General features: G+C 49.8%; 3 protein-coding genes across 10 annotated transcripts in view; 2 read left to right on the plus strand and 1 right to left on the minus strand.

Annotated features, from left to right (window-relative positions):
• LOC114785606 (NACHT, LRR and PYD domains-containing protein 12-like) overlaps nucleotides 1-24677 on the minus strand; it is a 438381-nt gene that overhangs the window by 246360 nt on the left and 167344 nt on the right. The window lies entirely within an intron of this gene.
• Nucleotides 265-12244, plus strand: LOC114785673 (transmembrane protein 8B-like). Its single transcript, XM_028972178.1, is given in 14 exon segments — nucleotides 265-402; nucleotides 2052-2229; nucleotides 3158-3362; nucleotides 3441-3508; nucleotides 3510-3569; nucleotides 3648-3916; nucleotides 6900-7192; nucleotides 7272-7365; nucleotides 7626-7743; nucleotides 7829-7968; nucleotides 8040-8218; nucleotides 8301-8447; nucleotides 11438-11554; nucleotides 11642-12244. Coding segments are annotated over 14 exon segments (2226 nt in total). The 5' UTR covers nucleotides 265-338; the 3' UTR covers nucleotides 11936-12244.
• Nucleotides 14529-24610, plus strand: LOC114785696 (peroxisomal acyl-coenzyme A oxidase 1-like). The gene is made up of 14 exons (XM_028972215.1): nucleotides 14529-14735; nucleotides 15104-15263; nucleotides 16109-16269; nucleotides 16403-16510; nucleotides 16620-16739; nucleotides 19955-20070; nucleotides 20295-20464; nucleotides 21173-21335; nucleotides 21413-21603; nucleotides 21672-21851; nucleotides 22514-22619; nucleotides 23099-23242; nucleotides 23311-23517; nucleotides 24221-24610. Exons 1-14 carry the CDS (start codon nucleotides 14627-14629, stop codon nucleotides 24269-24271), a joined length of 1986 nt encoding a protein of 661 aa, XP_028828048.1. The 5' UTR covers nucleotides 14529-14626; the 3' UTR covers nucleotides 24272-24610.

Consider the following 24677-nt stretch of genomic DNA (forward strand, 5'->3'; position numbering starts at 1 on the left):
TTCCTGCTGATATGTTAGGGTTAAAAAGTCATATTCCCGACATGAAGTGCGTCATCATAAAATAGAGCTGCGTTTTCCCCAATATTCTGATGTAATAAGAATGTAACAAACTCACCTGGAGTGACACCGTGTAACAAATAATGTGTGCGAACTTTTGTTTTTGTTGATTTAAAATATGAAGGTGAGTGTTTAATTTCACGAATTGCGTGGTTTGCGTGGCGAGATCTGGCAACCCCTTGCCTTGCTTCGCCCCGCCCCCTGCGCGTCGAGGAACCCGGAAGTTTGGTGAACTCCGCAGAGACCCGGAGATATGCTGCCGAGGAGGATTTAAAACACTAATGGACGCCCGGAGCCTGCGCCTGCTCGTCCTGTCGCTGGCCGCCTCGGCGTGTTGCGGAGACGGTGAGTGAAGAAGCTGCTGATACACGTCGCTCTGGAAAAGGGCGTCTGATGAAATAAATGTCAGAACTGAGAGGAGGTGAAGTGAGGTGAGGACGGGTGGAGGTGGGGACGGGTGGACGTGAGGTGAACACAGAGAGACAAAATCGCGAAATTTCGGGGACTCACAATGTACGAAAAGACAAATAACACAACACAAAACATAACAACACAAAAACATGACAAAGGACATTGTACGCTGACCCATAAAATAATGCAGATCTAGACAAACTAGTCAAACCAGGCAGACAAGTAGCAGCAATGACAGTATATCAGTGTGTGGATGTATTTAGTATAAAGTGTATATGGTATATGATATACTATGATAATAATGGTAATAGTAGTGATATTACAGTATATCAGTGTGGATGTATTTAGTATAAAGTGTATATGGTATATGATATACTATGATAATAATGGTAATAGTAGTGATATTACAGGATATCGTGTGTGGATGTATTTAGTATAAAGTGTATATGGTATATGATATACTATGATATAATGGTAATAGTAGTGATATTACAGTATATCAGTGTGGGATGTATTTAGTATAAAGTGTATATGGTATATGATATACTATGATAATAATGGTAATAGTAGTGATATTACAGTATATCAGTGTGATGTTTAGTATAAAGTGTATATGGTATATGATATACTATGATAATAATGGTAATAGTATGATATTACAGTATATCAGTGTGGATGTATTTAGTATAAAGTGTATATGGTATATGATATACTATGATAATAATGGTATATAGTAGTGATATTACAGTATATCAGTGTGGATGTATTTAGTATAAAGTGTATATGGTATATGATATACTATGATAATAATGGTAATAGTAGTGATATTACAGTATATCAGTGTGGATGTATTTAGTATAAAGTGTATATGGTATATGATATACTATGATAATAATGGTAATAGTAGTGATATGACAGTATATCAGTGTGTGGATGTATTTAGTATAAAGTGTATATGGTATATGATATACTATGATAATAATGGTAATAGTAGTGATATTACAGTATATCAGTGTGTGGATGTATTTAGTATAAAGTGTATATGGTATATGATATACTATGATAATAAGGGTAATAGTAGTGATATTACAGTTATCAGTGTGTGGATGTATTTAGTATAAAGTGTATATGGTATATGATACTATGATAATAATGGTAATAGTAGTGATATTACAGTATATCAGTGTGGATGTATTTAGTATAAAGTGTATGTGGTATATGATATACTATGGTAATAATGGTAGTAGTAGTGATATGACAGTATATCAGTGTGTGGATGTATTTAGTATAAAGTGTATTTGGTATATGATATACTATGATAATAATGGTAATAGTAGTGATATTACAGTATATCAGTGTGTGGATGTATTTAGTATAAAGTGTATTTGGTATATGATATACTATGATAATAATGGTAATAGTAGTGATATTACAGTATATCAGTGTGTGGATGTATTTAGTATAAAGGCTTCTGCGGTCAGTAGTGTTGCCGTGTTGGACGCAGATCTGAAGTCTATGAGCAGCATCCTGACATGAGTTATTGTGGACTGATCGGCCAGCAGCTGTTTATTTACCTTCTGCAGATGTGACGTACGTGACGAGTTTCTACGCCAAGACGGCGCAGAGACTGTCCAAGTACAGCTCCTACGCCAGCGTGCGCCTGCACCACTTCCAGGTGCCCGAGGACGCGGTGGCGGCAGCCTGGCTGCTGACGGTGACCCGCAGCTCCGGGTTCAACTGCGGGACCCGCAACGTCACCGTGTGAGTGACCGTCATGCCCCTGCGGATTTCCTCCTGTCCCCTGCCGACGTCCCCCTGTCCCCCATTACGTCATCCTGTCCTGTTCCCTCCCCACTTCCTCCTGTCCCCTCCCCACGTCCCCCTGTCCCCCATTACGTCATCCTGTCCTGTTCCCTCCCCACTTCCTCCTGTCCCCTCCCCACATCCCCCTGTCCCCTCCCCACTTCCTCCTGTCCCCTCCCCACGTCCCCCTGTCCACTCCCCACGTCCTCTTGTCCCCTGCCAAACGTCCCCCTGTCCCCTAAACAACATCATCCTGTCCTGTTCCCTCCCACGTCCCCCTGTCCCCTCTCCACGTCCTCCTGTCCCCTGCTGACATCCCCCTGTCCACTAAACCCGTCATTCTGTCCTGTTCCCTCCCCACGTCCTCCTGTCCCCTGCCGACATCCTCCTGTCCCCTGCTGACGTCCCCCTGTCCACTAAACACGTCATCCTGTCCTGTTCCCCTCGCACGTCCCTCGGTCCCCTCTCCACGGTCCCCCTGTCCCCTAATCACGTCTTCCTGTCCTGTTCCCTCTCCACTTCCTCCTGTCCCCTGCCGACATTTCCTGTCCTCTGCCGACGTCCCCCTGTCCCCCATTACGTCATCCTGTCCTGTTCCTTCCCCATGTCCCCCGTTGTTCCCTCCCACATCCCCGTGTCACCTGTTCACGTCCCCCTGTCCCCTCCCAATGTCCGTTGATTAAAATGCTACATGAAAGAGGTTGACCCAGCGTGAGTCCCGCCTCCCTCATCGTGATGTCACTGTTGGAATGTAGCTGGACGGGTTCTGTGGGTTTTAGTCCAGGTTGTGGCACCTGCTACGCTGGTTCTAACTGGTTCTGTTGTTGTCCGCTGCTGCATGTCCTCTGGTGGACATGGAATGATGCGACTGCTCCTCGACTTGCAGACACTTCCGTGCTGGTGCTCCTCCCGTCATCAACCCGCTCTGCACGACCTTCCCGAACGACACGGCGGTGGAGCTGGCGTGGAACCTCACGCTGAGCGTCAGCACCTGGCAGAACGTGACCTTCTTCAACGTCACCAACCCCGCTCCAGGAGACTGGTTTGTGGCTGCGCATCTCCCAGAGGATGATGGGAAAATTGAGCAGAAGGTAACCAGCTGAGCAGCATCTGAGATTTTGTACGTCGTCTCATCGGTTTAACCGTGTGTGTGGGTGTGTTTGGTTCAGGGGTTGCCCTCCTGCTCGTACATGTTCCAGCCCCAGATGCTGGTCAGGAGAGTCGGGACACGCCCACCCTGCTGCCCATGGCCTGCTCACACAGACCCTGTCGCCGTCAGCCAATCGTAGCTTGCTGAGGTGTGTTCTTTTCTGTCTATTTTGCTCTGTTCTTTATGTATATAATAATTTTGACCATTTGGATCCTTTTGTTTTCAGGGTCTTTGTTCCTGAATTTTCATCACAGTTGACTGTCTTCATCCCGAACTGCTCTGTTGGGGGTGTGGCCCAGAACAACTGTGGCTTGGCCCTCCGTATTGGCTCCTCCTCCTTGAGGCAGGGCTCTGTCATGAGCTATAACTGCACAGGGGAGGGGCCATGTATCGCATCTGTCTCCGACCCGCCTTGGCAAACCTGGGTTCTGGTTTCCGTGGAGACCAGCCTTCAAAACGTCACTGTGACCTTCAACGTCTCCGCTAAGTGCATAGGTCAGACGATGGCATCTATATATATATATAATAAATTCATTACAGTTTGTAATAAACTGTACGTAATAGGATGTGGATTATGGTTCAGTACCTGATCAGTTTGTAATAAACTGTAGATTGTGGTTCAGTATTTGATCAGTACGTAATAAACTGTAGATTACATTTCAGTACGTTATAAACTGTAGATTACGGTTCAGTACATAATCAACCCTAGATTATGGTTCAGTATGTGATCAGTACGTAATAAACTCTAGATTACGGTTCAGTATTTGATCCGTACATTATAAACTGTAGATTACGGTTCAGTACGTTATAAACTGTAGATTACGGTTCAGTACGTAATAAACTGTAGATTACGGTTCAGTATTTGATCAGTACATTATAAACTGTAGATTATGGTTCAGTACATAATCAACTCTAGATTACGGTTCAGTATTTGATTAGTACGTTATAAACTGTAGATTATGGTTCAGTACGTAATAAACTGTAGATTACGGTTCAGTATTTGATCAATACGTTATAAACTGTAGATTACGGTTCAGTACGTAATAAACTGTAAATTACGGTTCAGTACGTTATAAATTGTAGATTATGGTTCAGTATTTGATCAGTACGTTATAAACTGTAGATTACGGTTCAGTACGTAATAAACTGTAGATTACGGTTCAGTACGTAATAAACTGTAAATTACGGTTCAGTACGTTATAAATTGTAGATTACGGTTCAAAATTTGATCAGTACGTTATAAACTATAGATTACGGTTCAGTATTTGATCAGTACATTATAAACTGTAGATTACGGTTCGGTACGTAATAAACTGTATATTACGGTTCAGTACATTATAAACTGTAGATTACGGTTCAGTGCGTTATAAACTGTAGATTACGGTTCAGTACGTAATAAACTGTAGATTACGGTTCAGTGCGTAATAAACTGTAGATTACGGTTCAGTGCGTAATAAACTGTAGATTGCGGTTCAGTACATTATAAACTGTAGATTACGGTTCAGTACATTATAAACTGTAGATTACGGTTCAGTATTTGATCAGTACATTATAAACTGTAGATTACGGTTCAGTGCGTTATAAACTGTAGATTACGGTTCAGTACGTTATAAACTGTAGATTACGGTTCAGTACGTAATAAACTCTAGATTACGGTTCAGTACATTATAAACTGTAGATTACGGTTCAGTACGTAATAAACTGTAGATTACGGTTCAGTACATTCTAAACTGTAGATTACGGTTCAGTACTTCAGTGCGTTATAAACTGTAGATTACGGTTCAGTACATTCTAAACTGTAGATTACGGTTCAGTACTTCAGTGCGTTATAAACTGTAGATTACGGTTCAGTATGTAATAAACTGTAGATTACGGTTCAGTACATTATAAACTGTAGATTACGGTTCAGTACTTCAGTGCGTTATAAACTGTAGATTATGGTTCAGTACGTAATAAACTGTAGATTACGGTTCAGTACATTATAAACTGTAGATTACGGTTCAGTACGTTATAAACTGTAGATTACGGTTCAGTACGTAATAAACTGTAGATTACGTTTCAGTACGTTATAAACTGTAGATTACGGTTCAGTATTTGATCAGTACGTTATAAACTGTAGATTACGGTTCAATACTTCAGTGCATTATAAACTGTAGATTACGGTTCAGTACGTAATAAACTGTAGATTACGTTTCAGTACGTTATAAACTGTAGATTACGGTTCAGTATTTGATCAGTACGTTATAAACTGTAGATTACGGTTCAGTACATTATAAACTGTAGATTACGGTTCAATACTTCAGTGCATTATAAACTGTAGATTACGGTTCAGTACGTAATAAACTGTAGATTACCGTTCAGTATATTATAAACTGTAGATTATGGTTCAGTAATTTATAAACTGTAGATTACGGTTCAGTACTTCAGTGCGTTATAAACTGTATATTACGGTTCAGTACGTAATAAATTGTAGATTACGGTTCAGTACATTATAAACTGTAGATTACGGTTCATTACATTACAAACTGTAGATTACGGTTCAGTACTTCAGTGCGTTATAAACTGTAGATTACTGTTCAGTACGTAATAAACTGTAGATTACGGTTCAGTACGTTATAAACTGTAGATTACGGTTCAGTATTTGATCAGTACGTTATAAACTGTAGATTACGGTTCAGTACCTTATAAACTGTAGACTACGGCTCAGTACGTAATAAACTGTAGATTACGGTTCAGTACGTTATAAACTGTAGATTACGGTTCAGTATTTGATCAGTACGTTATAAACTGTAGATTACGGTTCAGTATGTTATAAACTGTAGATTACGGCTCAGTATGTAATAAACTGTAGATTACGGTTCAGTACATTATAAACTGTAGATTACGGTTCAGTACTTCAGTGCGTTATAAACTGTAGATTACGGTTCAGTACTTCAGTGCGTTATAAACTGTAGATTACGGTTCAGTACGTAATAAACTGTAGATTACGGTTCAGTGTGTTATAAACTGTAGATTACGGTTCAGTGCGTTATAAACTGTAGATTACGGTTCAGTACGTAATAAACTGTAGATTACGGTTCAGTGTGTTATAAACTGTAGATTACGGTTCAGTGGGTTATAAACTGTAGATTACGGTTCAGTATTTGATCAGTACATTATAAACTGTACATTACGGTTCAGTGCGTTATAAACTCTAGATTACGGTTCAGTACATTATAAACTGTTGATTACGGTTCAGTACTTCAGTGCGTTATAAACTGTAGATTATGGTTCAGTACTTCAGTGCGTTATAAACTGTAGATTACTGTTCAGTACGTAATAAACTGTAGATTACGGTTCAGTACGTTATAAACTGTAGATTACGGTTCAGTATTTGATCAGTACGTTATAAACTGTAGATTGCGGTTCAGTACATTATAAACTGTAGATTACGGTTCAGTACGTGATATATTGATCTCTCTGTCTGTCTCTGTTATAGTGGACTGTAAGCCACTGAGTTCTCCAGGGGACTTCAGCCTCAACTCCTCCGTCACCCTTTTCATGGGCAACACCACCACCACCGCCGCCGGCAACTTTAGCAACAGCTCCGATTCTGGGTGTGTCCAGAGCCCTGTGATTTATCGAGAGGACAAGGATGTCCTGTCACTGCGATTCATTTTCACCAACGGCAACCTCACCGTCAGCTCTTACGCGCCGACACTGTTGACCTTTGACCTGAACTCTGCTAGTACTAGCGGGGGAGTGCTGAACGTCCAAGTTGCTTTAAACACTGTGAGTGTCTTCATCTAATGGAATAGATTTGATTTAAATGAACGTGCTTTTAATCTGGCTCCTCGGCTGTTGTTCTCAGACCTCGAGTACTGGTGAGTTTGGCGGCGTGCGGGCGTGTCTCTCTCCATCTTCTCCGGTGATGCAGCCTAACATTAGCCAGCAGTGCGCCACAGGTCAGTGCTCACAGAACAGCGCTGAGGAACCTAAAGGTTAACTTCAGTTGTGTGTGAGAGCTGTCAATCATGCCTGCAGGCCCCTCCCCCTTTTCAAACGTTGTTTATAAACGCTGTAAAAAGGTCTGTGTGGGCACCGCTGGTAAGTTCCTCTTTCTGTAAAGCACCGTGAACGTAGTCACAACGTAGTCACAACTCATCTCTCGGCGTACGTGAGACGTCCCCAGAAACTGAACGTCTTGTCCTCTGCCTTGACGCAGCCTTCGCTCAGGGCTACTCTGTCGGCGTGAACGGCAGCGCCGCTCAGAACCGCCTCCGAATTCCGTTCCCGCAAGCGGCGGCGTGGTACCTCACGCTGCAGACCACGTGCGGCAGCAGGTAACGGCGGCGTCCCCGCCGGGACACGCGTTCTGCCTGCTTCTGCTCTGCTGACCCTGTGTCTGCTGTCGTTTACGGCGCCCAGCGCCGGCTGCAGGAACGTCTCCGCCGTGGTGAGCGTCTCGGTGAGCGTCGGCGCCTGCGTGGACGACTGCGGCGCGTACGGGGACTGCCGGCTGCTGAGGACGTACAGCTACCTGTACGGGGTGTGTTCGTGTAAAGCAGGTAGGACATCGGCGCGGCGTCCCGTCTCCACCCCGTCTCCACGGTGACGCCCCTGTCACTGTCCTTTACAGGCTGGGCCGGGTGGGGCTGCACTGACGGATCGGACGCCCTGTCACTCCCCCGCCAGCTCATGGCGGTCCTGTTCCTCACGCTGAGCAACCTGCTCTTCGTCCCGCCCACCGTCCTCGCCCTCTACCGCGGGTACCTTCCCGAGGCCGCGGTCTACCTCTACAACATGTTCTTCTCCACGGTAACGCCTCTCTCCGCTATGGAACCACGATCTGCCCGCACATTCACTGCACTAACGTGTGTGTGTGTATGTGTGTGTGTAGTTCTACCATGCCTGTGACCAGCCCGGAGTGACGGTTCTGTGTATAATGGACTACGACACGCTGCAGTTCTGCGACTTCCTGGCCTCGTGTGCGTCGGTGTGGGTGACGGTCATCTGCATGGCCAGACTGCAGGAGCCGTTTAAATACGTAAGAACGGGCAGGAGGGGCTTCATACCACACGTCCCATCACATTTACCGCATTTACCACACGCCCTTATCCAGAGCGACTTACAGTCAGTATTTACAGGGACAGTCCCCCCCTGGAGACACTCAGGGTTAAGTGTCCTGCTCAGGGACACAATGGTAGTAAGTGGGTCTTCTGGTTCATAGGCGAGTGTGTTACCCGCTAGGCCCCTACCACCCCACACTAGGCCCCAACCACCCCACACTAGGCCCCTACCACCCCACACTAGGCCCCTACCACCCCACACTAGGCCCCTACCACCCCACACTAGGCCACTACCACCCTACACTAGGCCACTACCACCCTACACTAGGCCACTACCACCCTACACTAGGCCTCTACTACCCTACACTAGGCTACTACCACCCTACACTAGGCCCCTACCACCCTACACTAAGCTACTACCACCCTACACTAGGCCCCTGCCACCCTACACTAGGCCCCTACCACCCTACACTAGGCTACTACCACCCTACACTAGGCCCCTACCACCCTACACTAGGCCCCTACCACCCTACACTAGGCCACTACCACCCTACACTAGACTACTACCACCCTACACTAGGCCCCTACCACCCTACACTAGGCTACTACCACCCTACACTAAGCTACTACCACCCTACACTAGGCCACTACCACCCTACACTAGGCCACTACCACCCTACACTAGGCCACTACCACCCTACACAGGCTACTACCACCCTTTACACCTAGGGCCTCTACTACCCTCCAATAGGCCACCTACCCACCCTACACTAGGCCCCTACCACCCTACACTAGGCCTCTACCACCCTACACTAATGCTACTACCACCCCTACACTAGGCTCCCTACCCCCCCTTACACTAGGCCTCCTACTACCCTACACTAGGCTACTACCACCCTACACTAGACTACTACCACCCCACACTAGGCTACTACCACCCTACACTAGGCCCCTACCACCCTACACTAGGCTACTACCACCCTACACTAGGCCCCTACCACCCTACACTAGGCCCCTACCACCCTACACTAGGCCCCTACCACCCTACACTAGGCCACTACCACCCTACACTAGACTACTACCACCCCTACACTAGGCCCCTACCACCCTACACTAGGCTACTACCACCCTACACTAAGCTACTACCACCCTACACTAGGCCACTACCACCCTACACTAGGCCACTACCACCCTACACTAGGCCCCTACCACCCTACACTAGGCCCCTACCACCCTACACTAGGCTACTACCACCCTACACTAAGTTACTACCACCCTACACTAAGTTACTACCACCCTACACTAGGCCCCTACCACCCTACACTAGGCCCCTACCACCCTACACTAGGCCTACTACCACCCTACACTAGGCCCCTACCACCCTACACTAGGCCCCTACCACCCTACACTAGGCCACTACCACCCTACACTAGACTACTACCACCCTACACTAGGCCCCTACCACCCTACACTAGGCCCCTACCACCCTACACTAAGCTACTACCACCCTACACTAGGCCACTACCACCCTACACTAGGCCACTACCACCCTACACTAGGCCACTACCACCCTACACTAGGCTACTACCACCCTACACTAGGCTACTACCACCCTACACTAGACTACTACCACCCTACACTAGGCCCCTACCACCCTACACTAGGCCCCTACCACCCTACACTAAGCTACTACCACCCTACACTAGGCCACTACCACCCTACACTAGGCCACTACCACCCTACACTAGGCCACTACCACCCTACACTAGGCTACTACCACCCTACACTAGGCCTCTACTACCCTACACTAGGCTACTACCACCCCTACACTAGGCCCCTACCACCCTACACTAAGCCCCTACCACCCTACACTAAGCTACTACCACCCCTACACTAGGCCCCCTCCACCCTACATAGGCCTCTACTACCCTACCACTAGGCTACTACCACCCTACACTAGACTACTACCACCCCACACTAGGCTACTACCACCCCACACTAGGTACTACCACCCTACACTAGGCCCCTTAACTCACCCTACACTAGGCCACTACCACCCTACAATAGGCTACTACCACCCTACACTAGGCCCCCTACCACCCTACACTAGGCTACTACCACCCTACACTAAGTTACTACCACCCTACACTAGGCCCCTACCACCCTACACTAGGCCCCTACCACCCTACACTAGGCCACTACCACCCTACACCAGGCCCCTACCACCCTACACTAGCCTACTACCACCCTACACTAGGCCACTACCACCCTACACTAGGCTACTAGCGCTGTTCTACAACTGTTCTATTTTGGAACAAACCAAACTGAGACCTCCGAGACTCTCAAGGTCGTTTTTGGGGTGTTCGGTTGTAAATGTTCTGTTTCTGGTGTGTAGTTAAACTAGACATGTTGTTCCACGTGGAAGCCACCCAGATGAATGGCGGTGTGGACAGAACAAAGGTTGAGCCCCCATCTGAGCTGAACCTCACCTGAAGGAAACCCAAGTCCACTTTGATCCAAACTTTTCCAGTTGGTCCACTTTTTGGAACAAGTTTGGAGTTTGGGACTTATTTTGAAACAAACATGTTTTTGTCATTGTGAAACACTGCAGCACAGCACACGTTGACATGGTGACATGTCCTCTGTATTTAACCATCACCCTGAGTGAGCAGTGGGCACCATGACAGGTGCCCGGGGAGCAGTGTGGTGGGGACGGGGCACCTCAGTGGCACCTTGGTGGATCGGGATTCGAACTGGCAACCTTCTGATTACGGGGCCACTTCCTTAACCGCTACATACAGCCATCTGTACGGGGACCTTCGATTCCTTACCCGCTAGGCCACCACAAAATCCTTACCTCTCATTTGTCACCACAAAATGATTTTAATTTTTTTAATTTAGTAATTTTGTAAAAGTAACCAGTTGTAGAGTTTCATTGAGGTTCTTGTTTCCATTTTTGCACCCCCAGATATTTTTCATGACTGGCACTCTTTTGATTGCCATGGCAATGCAACTGGACCGTCACGGCCTCTGGAGTTTCCTGGGTCCGCTTCTGTTTGCCCTGATCACGATGGCGGCGTCCTGGGTGAGCTCACTTTTACTCCTCTAATATAATATAATATAATATAATGATATATATCATTTATTTTTCTGCGTGTGTGTGTGTGTGCAGGCGTATCGCGGGGTGAAGAGGCGCCAGTGTTACCCCCCGCTGTGGCGCCGCTGGGCCTTCTTCCTGCTGCCCGGCGTGCTGCTGGCCGCCATCGGCGTGGGCGTGTACGCGTTCGCCGAGACCGACGCCAACTACCTGTACACGCACTCGCTGTGGCACGTCGTCATGGCGACGTGCATCCTCTTCCTGCTGCCCCCCCGCGCCAGGCACGCGGCGCCGTGGGGCTGGACGCGCCACCTCTGCGGCTACGAGGCCTGCGGGAACCGGAAGGAGGAGCTGTACAGCGTCGGCTGAAGCGTCTACGAGGTCCCATCCAAACGGGTCCTCCATGGGGACCTGTCCAAGCCGTCCCGCCTGTACTTTCATCTGAATGTACGATCAGACACGGGTTTATTCCGGGGTGTCTCGGTCCCGTCCAGACTGGATTGTAACCTCGCGTGTAGAATATTCCACTACGTCCTGCTCCTGTTGTCTTTCTGTCCTTCACTGTCCCCGCAGGACGCGGTTGCACTTTATTTCTGTTCTTGTTTTAATCTTTTTGGGGTGAACTGGGATTTTTTATTTTTGAGTAACGGCGCACAAAATAAATGTGAGTGGAGAGACGTCCTGCTCGTCGTTCACTTCACCGGAGGAGGCCGCTCACGTGCTCCCGACCAGCGCGGCCTCAAACAGGTCCTCTCTGGGTATCGTTTTCTTTATTGAAGCTTTTCAAAAACGACATAAGTAATAATTGAACAGTGAACATTAAACATGACAAGAAGCAAAGAAATATGTACAAGACAATTACAACATTAGCCGGGGCCACAAAGATGACGCCTGGACACTTATATTCCATAACCACATTCGAGAAGAAGAAATATATGTAACCTGTACTCAGAAGGTTGCCGATCCGCCAAGGTGCCACTCAGGTCCCCTTGATGAAGGTACTGAGCCTATTAATTAAATTTCATATTCATAAGTGTCAATAAGGAATCAAAAAGAGAGAGGTCACATACCTCCACAATAAGGGAGTGAGAGGTCACATACCTCCATAATAAGGGTGCGAGAGGTCATGTACCTCCATAATGAGGGAGCGAGAGGACACCTATCTCCACAATGAGGCAGCTGGAGGTCACGTACCTCCATAATAAGGGAGTGAGAGGTCACGTACCTCCATAATAAGGGTGCGAGAGGCCATGTACCTCCATAATGAGGGAGCGAGAGGACACCTATCTCCACAATGAGGGAGCTGGAGGTCACATACCTCCACAATAAGGGAGTGAGAGGTCACGTACCTCCATAATAAGGGTGCGAGAGGCCATGTACCTCCATAATAAGGGTGCGAGAGGTCATGTACCTCCATAATGAGGGAGCGAGAGGACACCTATCTCCACAATGAGGCAGCTGGAGGTCACGTACCTCCATAATAAGGGTGCGAGAGGCCATGTACCTCCATAATGAGGGAGCGAGAGGACACCTATCTCCACAATGAGGCAGCTGGAGGTCACGTACCTCCATAATAAGGGTGCGAGAGGCCATGTACCTCCATAATAAGGGTGCGAGAGGTCATGTACCTCCATAATAAGGGTGCGAGAGGTCATGTACCTCCATAATGTGGGAGCGAGAGGACACCTATCTCCACAATGAGGGAGCTGGAGGTCACGTACCTCCATAATAAGGTGAGAGGTCAAGTACCTGCATAATAACAATAAACTGGACTGGACTCGCAACATAAATGCTCTCTATAAAAAAGGGCAGAGCAGCTGTACCTGCTGCGGAGGCTCAGGTCTTTTGGGGTACAGGGGCCACTCCTGAAGACTTTTTATGACTCTGTAGTGGCATCAGCCATCTTTCACGGTGTGGTCTGCTGGGTTAGCAGCATCTCTGCTGGGGACAGGAAGAGGCTGAACAGGCTGATCCGGAGGGCCAGATCTGTTCTAGGATGCCCTCTGGACCCAGTGGAGGTGGTGAGTGACAGGAGAATGGTGGACAACATCTCCCACCCCATGCAGGAAACTCTGACAGCACTGAGCAGCTCCTTCAGTGGCAGGCTACTGCACCCACGATGTGGGAAGGAGAGGTTCAGAAGGTCTTTTCTTCCAACTGCTGTCAGACTCTATAACAAAGACCTCACAGCTGACCACACAGACAAACACACACACAGACAATCAAACACTTCAAATACACCACAGTAGTTACCAATCGTACCGGTGTAACCATTGCACATGTGTAGATCTCAATTGTACATTTGAAGATATTTACTTATACATATTTATTTTTTGCTGATATTACTTCTGTTTCTATCCACTTTCTGCCGTGATAAATGCAATTTCCCACCTGTGGGACTAATAAAGGTCGATTTTATCTTGTATTAATAAGAGAGCAGGAGGTCGCATACCTCCACAATGAGGGAGCGAGAGGTCATGTACCCCCATAATAATAGAGCGGGAGGTTATGTACCCCCATAATAATAGAGCGGGAGGTTATGTACCCCCATAATAATAGAGCGGGAGCTTATGTACCCCATAATAACAGATCAGGAGCTTGTGTACCCCCATAATAAGAGATCGAGAGCTTGTGTACCCCCATAATAATAGAGCGGGAGCTTATGTACCCCATAATAACAGATCAGGAGCTTGTGTACCCCCATAATAAGAGATCTAGAGCTTGTGTACCCATATAATAATAGAGCGGGAGCTTATGTACCCCCATAATAATAGAGCGGGAGGTTATGTACCCCCATAATAATAGAGCGGGAGGTTATGTACCCCCATAATAATAGAGCGGGAGGTTATGTACCCCCATAATAATAGAGCGGGAGCTTATGTACCCCCATAATAATAGAGCGGGAGGTTATGTACCTCCAGGCCGGGTGGGGGTGGTAGCGGGCGGATCGGGGGCGGGGTTACGTTTCCTGCCGAACGCCCCGCCCCCCGCGTCCCTGTTGTCGTGCCGCTCGCTGCTGCGTCTCCGTGTCACTCCGCTTCTGTCTTCTGCACCGGGACCATGAACCCCGACATCCGCCGTGAACGAGAAAATGCGACGTTCAGCACCGAGCTTCTCACCAACATCCTGGATGGCGACCAGGAGAAGACCCGCAGGCGACGGGAGATCGGTCAGTGTCGCACAAAATGTCCATTTCCAAAAGCAGACAGGCAGAACGGACCTGTCCCCGCACCTGGACTTCTGCTGCTGCAGGTTTGGGGTGAAGAACATGAACATGTTCTCATATCGCGTCTGGTCAGCCTAGTCCTGGACCAAATTTAGTCTTTAGACTAGGTCTCATTTAGGAGCCCTGGGTCTTGGTGGACACTCATCCTGGACTTTGTCCTGGGTTTGCTCTCAGTTTGGTGACCCCTGGTCTCAGTAGTTTGTCACCGTGAACCTGCTTGTTTTGTGCGTGAACGCGTTTGATGAATCGCTGGAGACGTGAGGGACACATGCCTGTCCTGATCAGTCCGGTTGTCCCTGAACGTCCCACAGTGTCCCTGGTGTGCAGCGATCCGGACTTCGAGCACGAGGACCTCAACTTCCTGTCCCGCAGCGAGCGTTACGAGGCGGCGGTGAAGAAGAGCGCCCAGATGATCCTGAAGATGCGCGAGTACGGCGTCTCCGACCCGGAGGAGATCTACTGCTACAAAAGGTCAGTCTGGAGACCTGGTCCGGGACCAGATCCGATCGGGACGCCGCTTTATGGTCCTCACCGCGCTCACCGACCAAAGTGCAGCTCAGATTAAATCCAGAGGTTCTCCAAGCGGCGTGAGACACGAGTCGAACTCGACTTTGACAGGGGACCTTCGTCCGTCCATTTCAACTTCATTTTTTACTTCCTGTTTTATGGTCATTACGTTTTTACTACGTCTTTATCGCCGTATTTATCTGCAACTCCGTGGTGGTACCACACTCGCCATTACCGTCGTGTCCCTGAGCAGGACACTTGAACCTGAGTGTCTCCAGGGGGGGACTGTCCCTGTAACTACTGGGTGGTAGTAGCCCGGTGGGTGACACACTCGTTTACGAACCAGAAGACCCAGGTTCAAACCCCACTTATCACCATCGTGTCCCTGAGCAGGACGCTTGACCCTGAGTGTCTCCAGGGGGGGACTGTCCCTGTAACTACTGGGTGGTAGTAGCCCGGTGGGTGACACACTCGTTTACGAACCAGAAGACCCAGGTTCAAACCCCACTTATTACCATCGTGCCCCTGAGCAGGACACTTGACCCTGAGTGTCTCCAGGGGGGGACTGACCCTGTCACTACTGACTATAAGTCCCTCTGGATAGGGGCGTCTGGTAGATGTATGAAAACGTTTCTGCATGCTACGACGTGATTGTGATGGTCACGGGGCGCAGCACACGGTGACACGTGTCCTCTTGCGTCCTGGAGCAGTTCCGAGGTGGACAGGAAGTAGATCCGGTAGGCGCGGCGGATGGAGACTGAGGGAGTTTAATGTCGTGCTTGACCTTTGCCTCTCTTCTCTTTTTGTAGCTCTGTCCATCGTGGACGATCTGAGCCCTTGGACCTTCACCTGGGGATGTTTCTCCCAACTTTGCTGAACCAGGCCACGCCCGAGCAGCAGGAACGTTTCCTGATGCCTGCTTGGAACCTGGAGATCATCGGGACTTACGCCCAGACAGAAATCGGCCACGGTAACCAAGGCCATGCTTATATAACGTTTCATAACCAGATGAGCAGTTGTGTGAGAAGAGATGTTCCCAGGATCATGCTAAAAATCCAGGGTGATGGTGGCAGAAGAAGAAGCTTCTTTTCTCCTCTCTCCAGGGACGCACCTCCGGGGCCTGGAGACCACCGCGACCTATGACCCCGCCACTCAGGAGTTTGTCTTGAACAGCCCCACAGTCACCTCCATAAAGTGGTGGCCCGGGGGATGTAAGTGGGCGCGGTTTCTTTCTCTTCTCTGTACCGTCGGTGGTGGACGTCTGTGAGGTCGGAGTAGATGTTCTCCAGGTTAACTCGCCCTCCTTCTGTGGGACCTCAGTGGGAAAGACGGCCAACCACGCGGTGGTCCTGGCGCAGCTGCACACGCAGGGGAAGTGCCGCGGCCTCCACGCGTTCATCGTGCCCATCCGCTCCACCAGCTCCCACAAGCCCCTGCCAGGTGGGTCCCTCACGCGCGGAGACGTCCACCTGCGTCTCGTTCTTTAGTCAGAGTCCTGCCCAGATCTTCTAGTCTGGTGTACGGTAGGGCTGAACGATATGGACTCGGTTTTCATGCCAGATACCTCGACATTTACATTTCCAGCATTTACCAGACGTCCTTATCCAGAGCGACTTACAGTCAGTAGTTACAGGGACAGTCCCCCCTGGAGACACTCAGGGTTAAGTGTCTTACTCAGGGACACGATGGTAGTAAGTGGGGTTTGAACCTGGGTCTTCTGGTTCATAGGCGAGTGTGTTACCCACTAGGCCACTAACACCTCGATATTGATACCATACGACTACGGGTTCGGTGAAAACCGAGCATTTCTCAGAAAGATAAAAACATCATAATGCAAAAAGTGTCGTTTTATTTTTAAGAACATCAACATTAACATAAATTACCAAAAAAAATAAATTTTACTGCAGCGCTGCTTTAACAATAAATAACAAATGCAGCAGCTGGTGGGACGTTGAAGTGCAACATTTATATTCTTCAAAAGATCACACAACTGTATGCAGAAAATGCATTTCCTACCAACAGAGAGGTCGTTCCAGGCAGCACAGTCTCGTCTCCTGCGCTATATTGTCCCCGGTATGAGTGATGTCTCCAGTTCGAAGTTTGTTGTGATAAAATGGACCGTGGTTGTGGCGAAATGATCGATTTCACGGAGCTCGGATTCAACACTCATTTTACACTCATTAATAAAGTTTGGGAATGGCCACTTGATTAAAAAGTGTTCGGGAGGGTATTTTATATCGCTTGTCTAGCGTCCTTCTCTTGAGACTGTGTACTTTTACTATGTGGTATGTTACAGCGTCGGTCATTTCTCTGTTTCTGACTAGTCACACTGCACAAGGCGTCACTCGGGTTTGTCGTCTTTTCTGAACCCAAAATACCTCCAAATAATAGAAGATGATTTATGTTTTGGCACCAAGTCAGATTCTGCATTTTCTCCCGCACTCATTTTCTTTCTTTTTAGTGTCTCTGCTGTCTCTGTAGTGTGTGCGCGCTGTCTTTAGCGCTGCATTCAAGGCCACTCGTAAAACTGATGTTTGTTGTGTGAAGGGCGGGGCCCTAGTGTAAGGCCCCGCCCACACGAGAACTTTAACTCACCACGGAGGTTACAGCGCTCGGGACGTTCTAACAAGGAGAGCGGGGGGTTACAGCGCCACCTACAGGTGTGGAGGGGGGTTAAAAACTTGCTCGAGATGTTCTAACAAGGAGAACGAGGGGTTACAGCGCCACCTACAGGTGTGGAGGGGGGTTAAAACTTGCTCGGGACGTTCTAATAAGGAGAGCGGGGGGTTACAGCGCCACCTACAGGTGTGGAGGGGGGTTAAAACAGCTCGGGACGTTCTAATAAGGAGAGCGGGGGGTTACAGCGCCACCTACAGGTCTGGAGGGGGGTTAAAACAGCTCGGGACGTTCTAATAAGGAGAGCGGGGGGTTACAGCGCCACCTACAGGTCTGGAGGGGGGTTAAAACAGCTCGGGACGTTCTAATAAGGAGAGCAGGGGGTTACAGCGCCACCTACAGGTCTGGAGGGGGGTTAAAACAGCGTTCGAGATGTTCTAACAAGGAGAACGAGGGGTTACAGCGCCACCTACAGGTGTGGAGGGGGGTTAAAACAGCATTCGGGACGTTCTAACAAGGAGAACGAGGGGTTACAGCGCCACCTACAGGTGTGGAGGGGGTTAAAACAGCATTCGGGACGTTCTAACAAGGAGAGCAGGGGGTTACAGCGCCACCTACAGGTGTGGAGGGGGGTTAAAACAGCGTTCGGGATGTTCTAATAAGGAGAGCGGGGGGTTACAGCGCCACCTACAGGTCTGGAGGGGGGTTAAAACAGCGTTCGAGATGTTCTAACAAGGAGAACGAGGGGTTACAGCGCCACCTACAGGTGTGGAGGGGGGTTAAAAACTTGCTCGAGACGTTCTAACAAGGAGAGCAGGGGGTTACAGCGCCACCTACAGGTGTGGAGGGGGGTTAAAACAGCGTTCGAGATGTTCTAACAAGGAGAACGAGGGGTTACAGCGCCACCTACAGGTGTGGAGGGGGGTTAAAAACTTGCTCGAGACGTTCTAACAAGGAGAGCGGGGGGTTACAGCGCCACCTACAGGTGTGGAGGGGGTTAAAACAGCGTTCGGGATGTTCTAATAAGGAGAGCGGGGGGTTACAGCGCCACCTACAGGTGTGGAGGGGGGTTAAAAACTTGCTCGAGACGTTCTAACAAGGAGAGCGGGGGGTTACAGCGCCACCTACAGGTGTGGAGGGGGTTAAAACAGCGTTCGGGATGTTCTAACAAGGAGAACGAGGGGTTACAGCGCCACCTACAGGTGTGGAGGGGGGTTAAAACAGCGCTCGGGACGTTCTAACAAGGAGAGCGGGAGGTTACAGCGCCACCTACAGGTGTGGAGGGGGGTTAAAACAGCGCTCGGGACGTTCTAACATGGAGAGCAGGGGGTTACAGCGCCACCTACAGGTGTGGAGGGGGTTTAAAACAGCGTTCGGGACGTTCTGACAAGGAGAACGAGGGGTTACAGCGCCACCTACAGGTGTGTAGGGGGGTTAAAACAGAGCTCGGACGTTCTAACAAGGAGAGCGGGGGGTTACAGCGCCACCTACAGGTGTGGAGGGGGGTTAAAACAGCGCTCGGGACGTTCTAACAAGGAGAGCGGGGGATTACAGCGCCACCTACAGGTGTGGAGGGGGGTTAAAACAGCGCTCGGGACGTTCTAACAAGGAGAGCGGGAGGTTACAGCGCCACCTACAGGTGTGGAGGGGGGTTTTTTTTATTTAAAACAGCGCTCGGGATGTTCTAACATGGAGAGCAGGGGGTTACAGCGCCACCTACAGGTGTGGAGGGGGTTAAAACAGCGTTCGGGACGTTCTGACAAGGAGAGCAGGGGGTTTACAGCGCCACCTAAAGGTGTGGAGGGGGTTAAAACAGCGCTCGGGACGTTCTCTGCGTCTCCACGTGGATGCAGGTTTAGAAACAAAACACCCGTTTTAGAAAAAAAACGTTCTCGTGCGGATGGGGACTTTAGTAAATGAAAAATGACGACGCTGTAGTCTAGTTTTAATAATTGAAAATTGTATTTTAATCTCTTTTTTTGTTATTATATTACTGTTTCCGTGAAGAAATGACGGCTGCTAATCTCGTGCGTTTGCAGGTGTGGAGGTCGGCGACATCGGTCCCAAGTTCGGCTTCGACGAGGTTGACAACGGCTACTTGAAGTTCGCGAACGTGCGCGTTCCCCGCGGGAACATGCTGATGAAGTACGCTCAGGTAAACGCACCTTATCGCGCGGGGGGCGTGGCCAACGCGCTGGGAGTCCGAGTGTGGGCGTGGCTGGATCCGAGCTGACTTCAGGTGTGTGGTGACCTGCGGGGTCTCTGCTAAACGACTGAGGGTAATGGACCGTTCACGAGGCCGCATTGGGACGCTCTGAGCATTTAGAGGCGTGTCCTGCGTCTGTGTCCATGAGATGGCGCTGAACCTGTGTTCTTCAGGTTGAACCAGACGGAACGTACCAGAAGGCGCCGAGCGACAAGCTGACATACGGAACCATGGTGTTCATTCGCTCCATGATCGTGGGCGACTCTGCCCGCGCGCTGTCCAAAGCGTCCACCATCGCCATCCGATACAGCGCCGTCCGGCACCAGTCCGAGCTGCGGCCGGGGTGAGACACGCGCGCGTGCGCTTACACACTTATACACACGCACACTTACACACATATACACACTTATACACACGCACACACTTACACACTTATACACACGCACACTTACACGCACCATCGCCATCCGATACAGCGCCGTCCGGCACCAGTCCGAGCTGCGGCCGGGGTGAGACACGCGCGCGTGCGCTTACACACTTATACACACGCACACTTACACACATATACACACTTATACACACGCACACACTTACACACTTATACACACGCACACTTACACGCACCATCGCCATCCGATACAGCGCCGTCCGGCACCAGTCCGAGCTGCGGCCGGGGTGAGACACGCGCGCGTGCGCTTACACACTTATACACACGCACACTTACACACATATACACACTTATACACACGCACACACTTACACACTTATACCCACACGCACTTACACACGCACACTTACACACTTATACACACTTATACACACACGCACACTTAGATACATATACACACTTATACACACACGCACTTACACACGCACACTTACACACATATACACACTTATACACACGCACACTTATACACGCACACACTTATACACACGCACACACTTATACACACGCACACACTTATACACACATCCACACACACACTTATACACACGCACACACACTTATACACACTTATACATGCACACTGGGTCTCCCCTGTGTAAGGGAGGCGGAGCCGCAGATTCTGGACTACCAGACCCAGCAGCAGAAGCTGTTCCCCCTGCTGGCCACCGCCTACGCCTTCCAGTTCGTGGGCCAGTACATGACCCAGACGTACCACCGCATCACCGGGGACATCAACCAGGGGGACTACACCGAGCTGCCGGAGGTAAGCGCCGCGCCGGCCCGCTCCCGCCGCCGCACCGCCCCGGCCCCGCCCACCTCCCTGCCTTCCTCTCCCCGCAGCTGCACGCCCTGGCCGCCGGCCTGAAGGCCTTCACCACGTGGGCGGCCAACGCCGGCATCGAGGAGTGCCGCATGGCGTGCGGCGGCCACGGCTACTCCCGCTGCAGCAGCCTGCCCGACATCTACGTCAACTTCACGCCCAGCTGCACCTACGAGGGCGAGAACACCGTCATGATGCTGCAGACGGCCAGGTGGGAGGGCGGGGCTTACCCATGGGGCGGGGTCTTCTGAACGGCTCACCGCGCCGCTCTCTCTCCAGGTATCTGGTGAAGAGCTACAGGCAGGCGAGGGACGGCCAGCAGCTGCGGGGCGTGGTGTCCTACCTGAACGAGGCCGACCGGCGGCTGCGCACCCAGCCCGTCTCCGCCTCCGCGGCGCCGCAGCTGGACGCCGACGACCTGCCCGGCCTGGTGGAGGCGTACAAGCTGCGAGCGGCCAGGTGAGGAACTTTTTTATTAATGGACTCCCCGTGAGATGTGCAGGAAGGTTGAACACGGAAGGAGTACGTTCTGGTCTCGCTGCTTCGGCTGCGCTTTTATACGTGAAGTCGGTGGGACATCAGTCCAGGATCCAGCACCGCATCAGATTAGAAAATGTTCATGTTGTGCAGGAAGGTTTGAAGGAACCTCTGTCCACCGATGACAAGATAAGATGGTCCTTTATTAGTCCCACAAGGGGGACATGTCACAGCAGAAAGTGGACAGTACAAGATAAACAGCATCAATAATCTGCCAACTGTATCATATAAAAAGTTCACCCTACAAATAAATAGTCTGTATAGACAGAATATATGGACAGAGTGGGTAGATGTTGCACCAGAGAAGTGGAGACCTTCTGAACCTCCGCCCCACATCGTGGCGCAGCAGCCTGCCACTGAAGGAGCTGCTCCTGCATGGGGCGGGAGATGTTCTCCTGTCACTCGCCACCTCCACCGGGTCCAGAGGGCATCCTAGAACAGGTTTACGTAGTTTGGCGCACGTTTGAGACTCGTGTTGAGGCCATTTGGTCGATGGCCAGCTCAGTCCTCGCTGATTGGACATGTTTATTTCTCGTGTGCCACCACCACCAGAGAACTTCACATTTTGTTCTGCTGTGTTCCAGCCTGGTGGCCCTGGCAGCCAAGAACCTGCAGGCCCAACTTCAGAAGGGCAAGCGGCAGGAGGACGCGTGGAACAGCACGGCAGTGGACCTCGTCAGAGCGTCTGATGTATGTGTCGTCTTCTTCTACCTACGATAGTCCACCAAGCACGCGGTGAAACGCATCCTGAACATACAAACCAATAAAACGGAACGGAACAGAAGAAGATTAGAGCTTTTCTGTTCAGTGAGAACGTCAGGTGGACCGGCGCCACCAGGTGGCGTCTGTGGAAACTGCAGCATTAAAACCAAACCAAGTACGGTAGTTAAAAGTGTTGAAGTGACCGCTGTTGACCGTTGCCGGTAGTTTAAACGTTCATCTAGAATCTTCTCTGTCTTGGCCCCTCGGTGGTGGAATGAACTTCCTGCTCAGTCACTGAGCACCTTCACATTTAGATGAACTTGTGACCTTCTTCTCGTCTGACTTCTGTATAGAAGCTAGAACAGAGCGTCTTCATAGTTGGGGGTCCTGGTGAACCAGAACTGATCTCTTCATCGTGTATAAGTCCCTCTGGATGAGGACGTCTGGTACATGTCTCCGTTCTGCAGGCACACTGCCATTACGTGGTGGTGAAGCTGTTCTCCTCGAAGCTAGAAGAGGTCCAGGACTCGGAGGTGCACTCGGTGCTGGCCACGCTCGCCCTGCTCTACGCCCTCCACGGCATCTCCCAGCGCTCGGGGGACTTCCTGCAGGTACGTCCGCAGCTTCGTCCCTAAACAGCGGTCCACCGCGCTCACCCGTCCCCGCCGTCCCTCCCCAGGCCGGCCTGCTGAGCGTCTCACAGCTGCCCCGCGTCTCCCAGAAGCTCAAGGAGCTCCTGGCCCGGGTCCGGCCCAACGCCGTGGCGCTGGTGGACGCCTTCGACTACCGCGACGAGATGCTGAACTCGGTGCTGGGACGCTACGACGGCAACGTCTACGAGAACATGTTCGAGTGGGCCCGCAAATCTCCACTCAACCGCACAGAGGTCAGCGAGCAGGGTCCCCGAAAACCAGATACGTTACGACTTTACACTGAGGGTCCCAGGTTCAAACCCCACTTACTACCATCGTGTCCCTGAACAAGACACTTAACCCTGAGCAGGGGACTGTCCCTGTAACTACTTATTATGAACCAGAAGACCCAGGTTCAAACCCCACTTACTACCATCATGTCCCTGAGCAGGACACTTAACCCTGAGTGTCTCCAGGGGGGACTGTCCCTGTAACTACTTATTATGAACCAGAAGACCCAGGTTCAAACCCCACTTACTACCATTGTGTCCCTGAGCAGGACACTTAACCCTGAGTGTCTCCAGGGGGGACTGTCCCTGTAACTACTTATTATGAACCAGAAGACCCAGGTTCAAACCCCACTTACTACCATTGTGTCCCTGAGCAGGACACTTAACCCTGAGTGTGTCCAGGGGGGGACTGTCCCTGTAACTACTGATTGGAAGTCACTCTGAATAAGGGCGTCTGGTAAATGCTGAAAATGTAAAGTAATGATGCACGAAATCAGCACAGTTTGAGCCAAACAATCGTCGTTTTTATTACGTTTTTGCTCTGATGTCAAAATGCCACTCGCGGCCAGATGGTCCCCAAGCGAGACCTTGCAGCGCAGCACGCGGTGACACGTGTCCTCTGTATTTAACAGTCACCCTCGTTGAGCAGATTTTCTGTGTCCCACAGGTCCATGAGTCCTACTACAAGTACCTGAAGCCTCTACAGGCCAAGCTGTGACCAGCAAGTCCACGTCTGGAGATGGTTCATCGCGTGGAACCGCCCCTTCGTTCCAACGTTCCTTCACTTTTAAATGCTCTAATATGCACATTTTTGATTGCTAGTGAGTAAAAAGCGATCTTTACTGATAACAATAATTACCGTTCACGATTGTCTCTTCAACAATCGTCAATCAATATTAACGGGTACAATCTGAAAGGTTGATTTAATGCACTTATTTTCTTGATTGCCATTTTCTTAATTATTTCTGAATATATGGGACTTTCTAATCGATGTTGGCCTGCTTTCAGGGCCACGTGAACTTTACTGTATGAGTGGAATAATAATGTGGTGAAGACATGATCAGCTGTGGTGTTTCTGCACTTTGTAATAGGTCCACGATGACATTACTACAGTATTTAAGATC

Source organism: Denticeps clupeoides, chromosome 3 (assembly GCF_900700375.1).
Source record: "Denticeps clupeoides chromosome 3, fDenClu1.1, whole genome shotgun sequence".
NCBI classification, from domain to species: domain Eukaryota; kingdom Metazoa; phylum Chordata; class Actinopteri; order Clupeiformes; family Denticipitidae; genus Denticeps; species Denticeps clupeoides.

What these genes read in the sequence shown, in the direction of transcription:
- LOC114785696 (XM_028972215.1), top strand. Translation starts at nt 14,627, where the DNA reads ATGAACCCCGACATCCGCCGTGAACGAGAAAATGCGACGTTCAGCACC. An exon ending in ACCTCGTCAGAGCGTCTGAT is followed by an intron (nt 22,620 to 23,098) that starts GTATGTGTCGTC and finishes TCCGTTCTGCAG; the next exon opens with GCACACTGCCATTACGTGGT. An exon ending in CTCCACTCAACCGCACAGAG is followed by an intron (nt 23,518 to 24,220) that starts GTCAGCGAGCAG and finishes TGTGTCCCACAG; the next exon opens with GTCCATGAGTCCTACTACAA.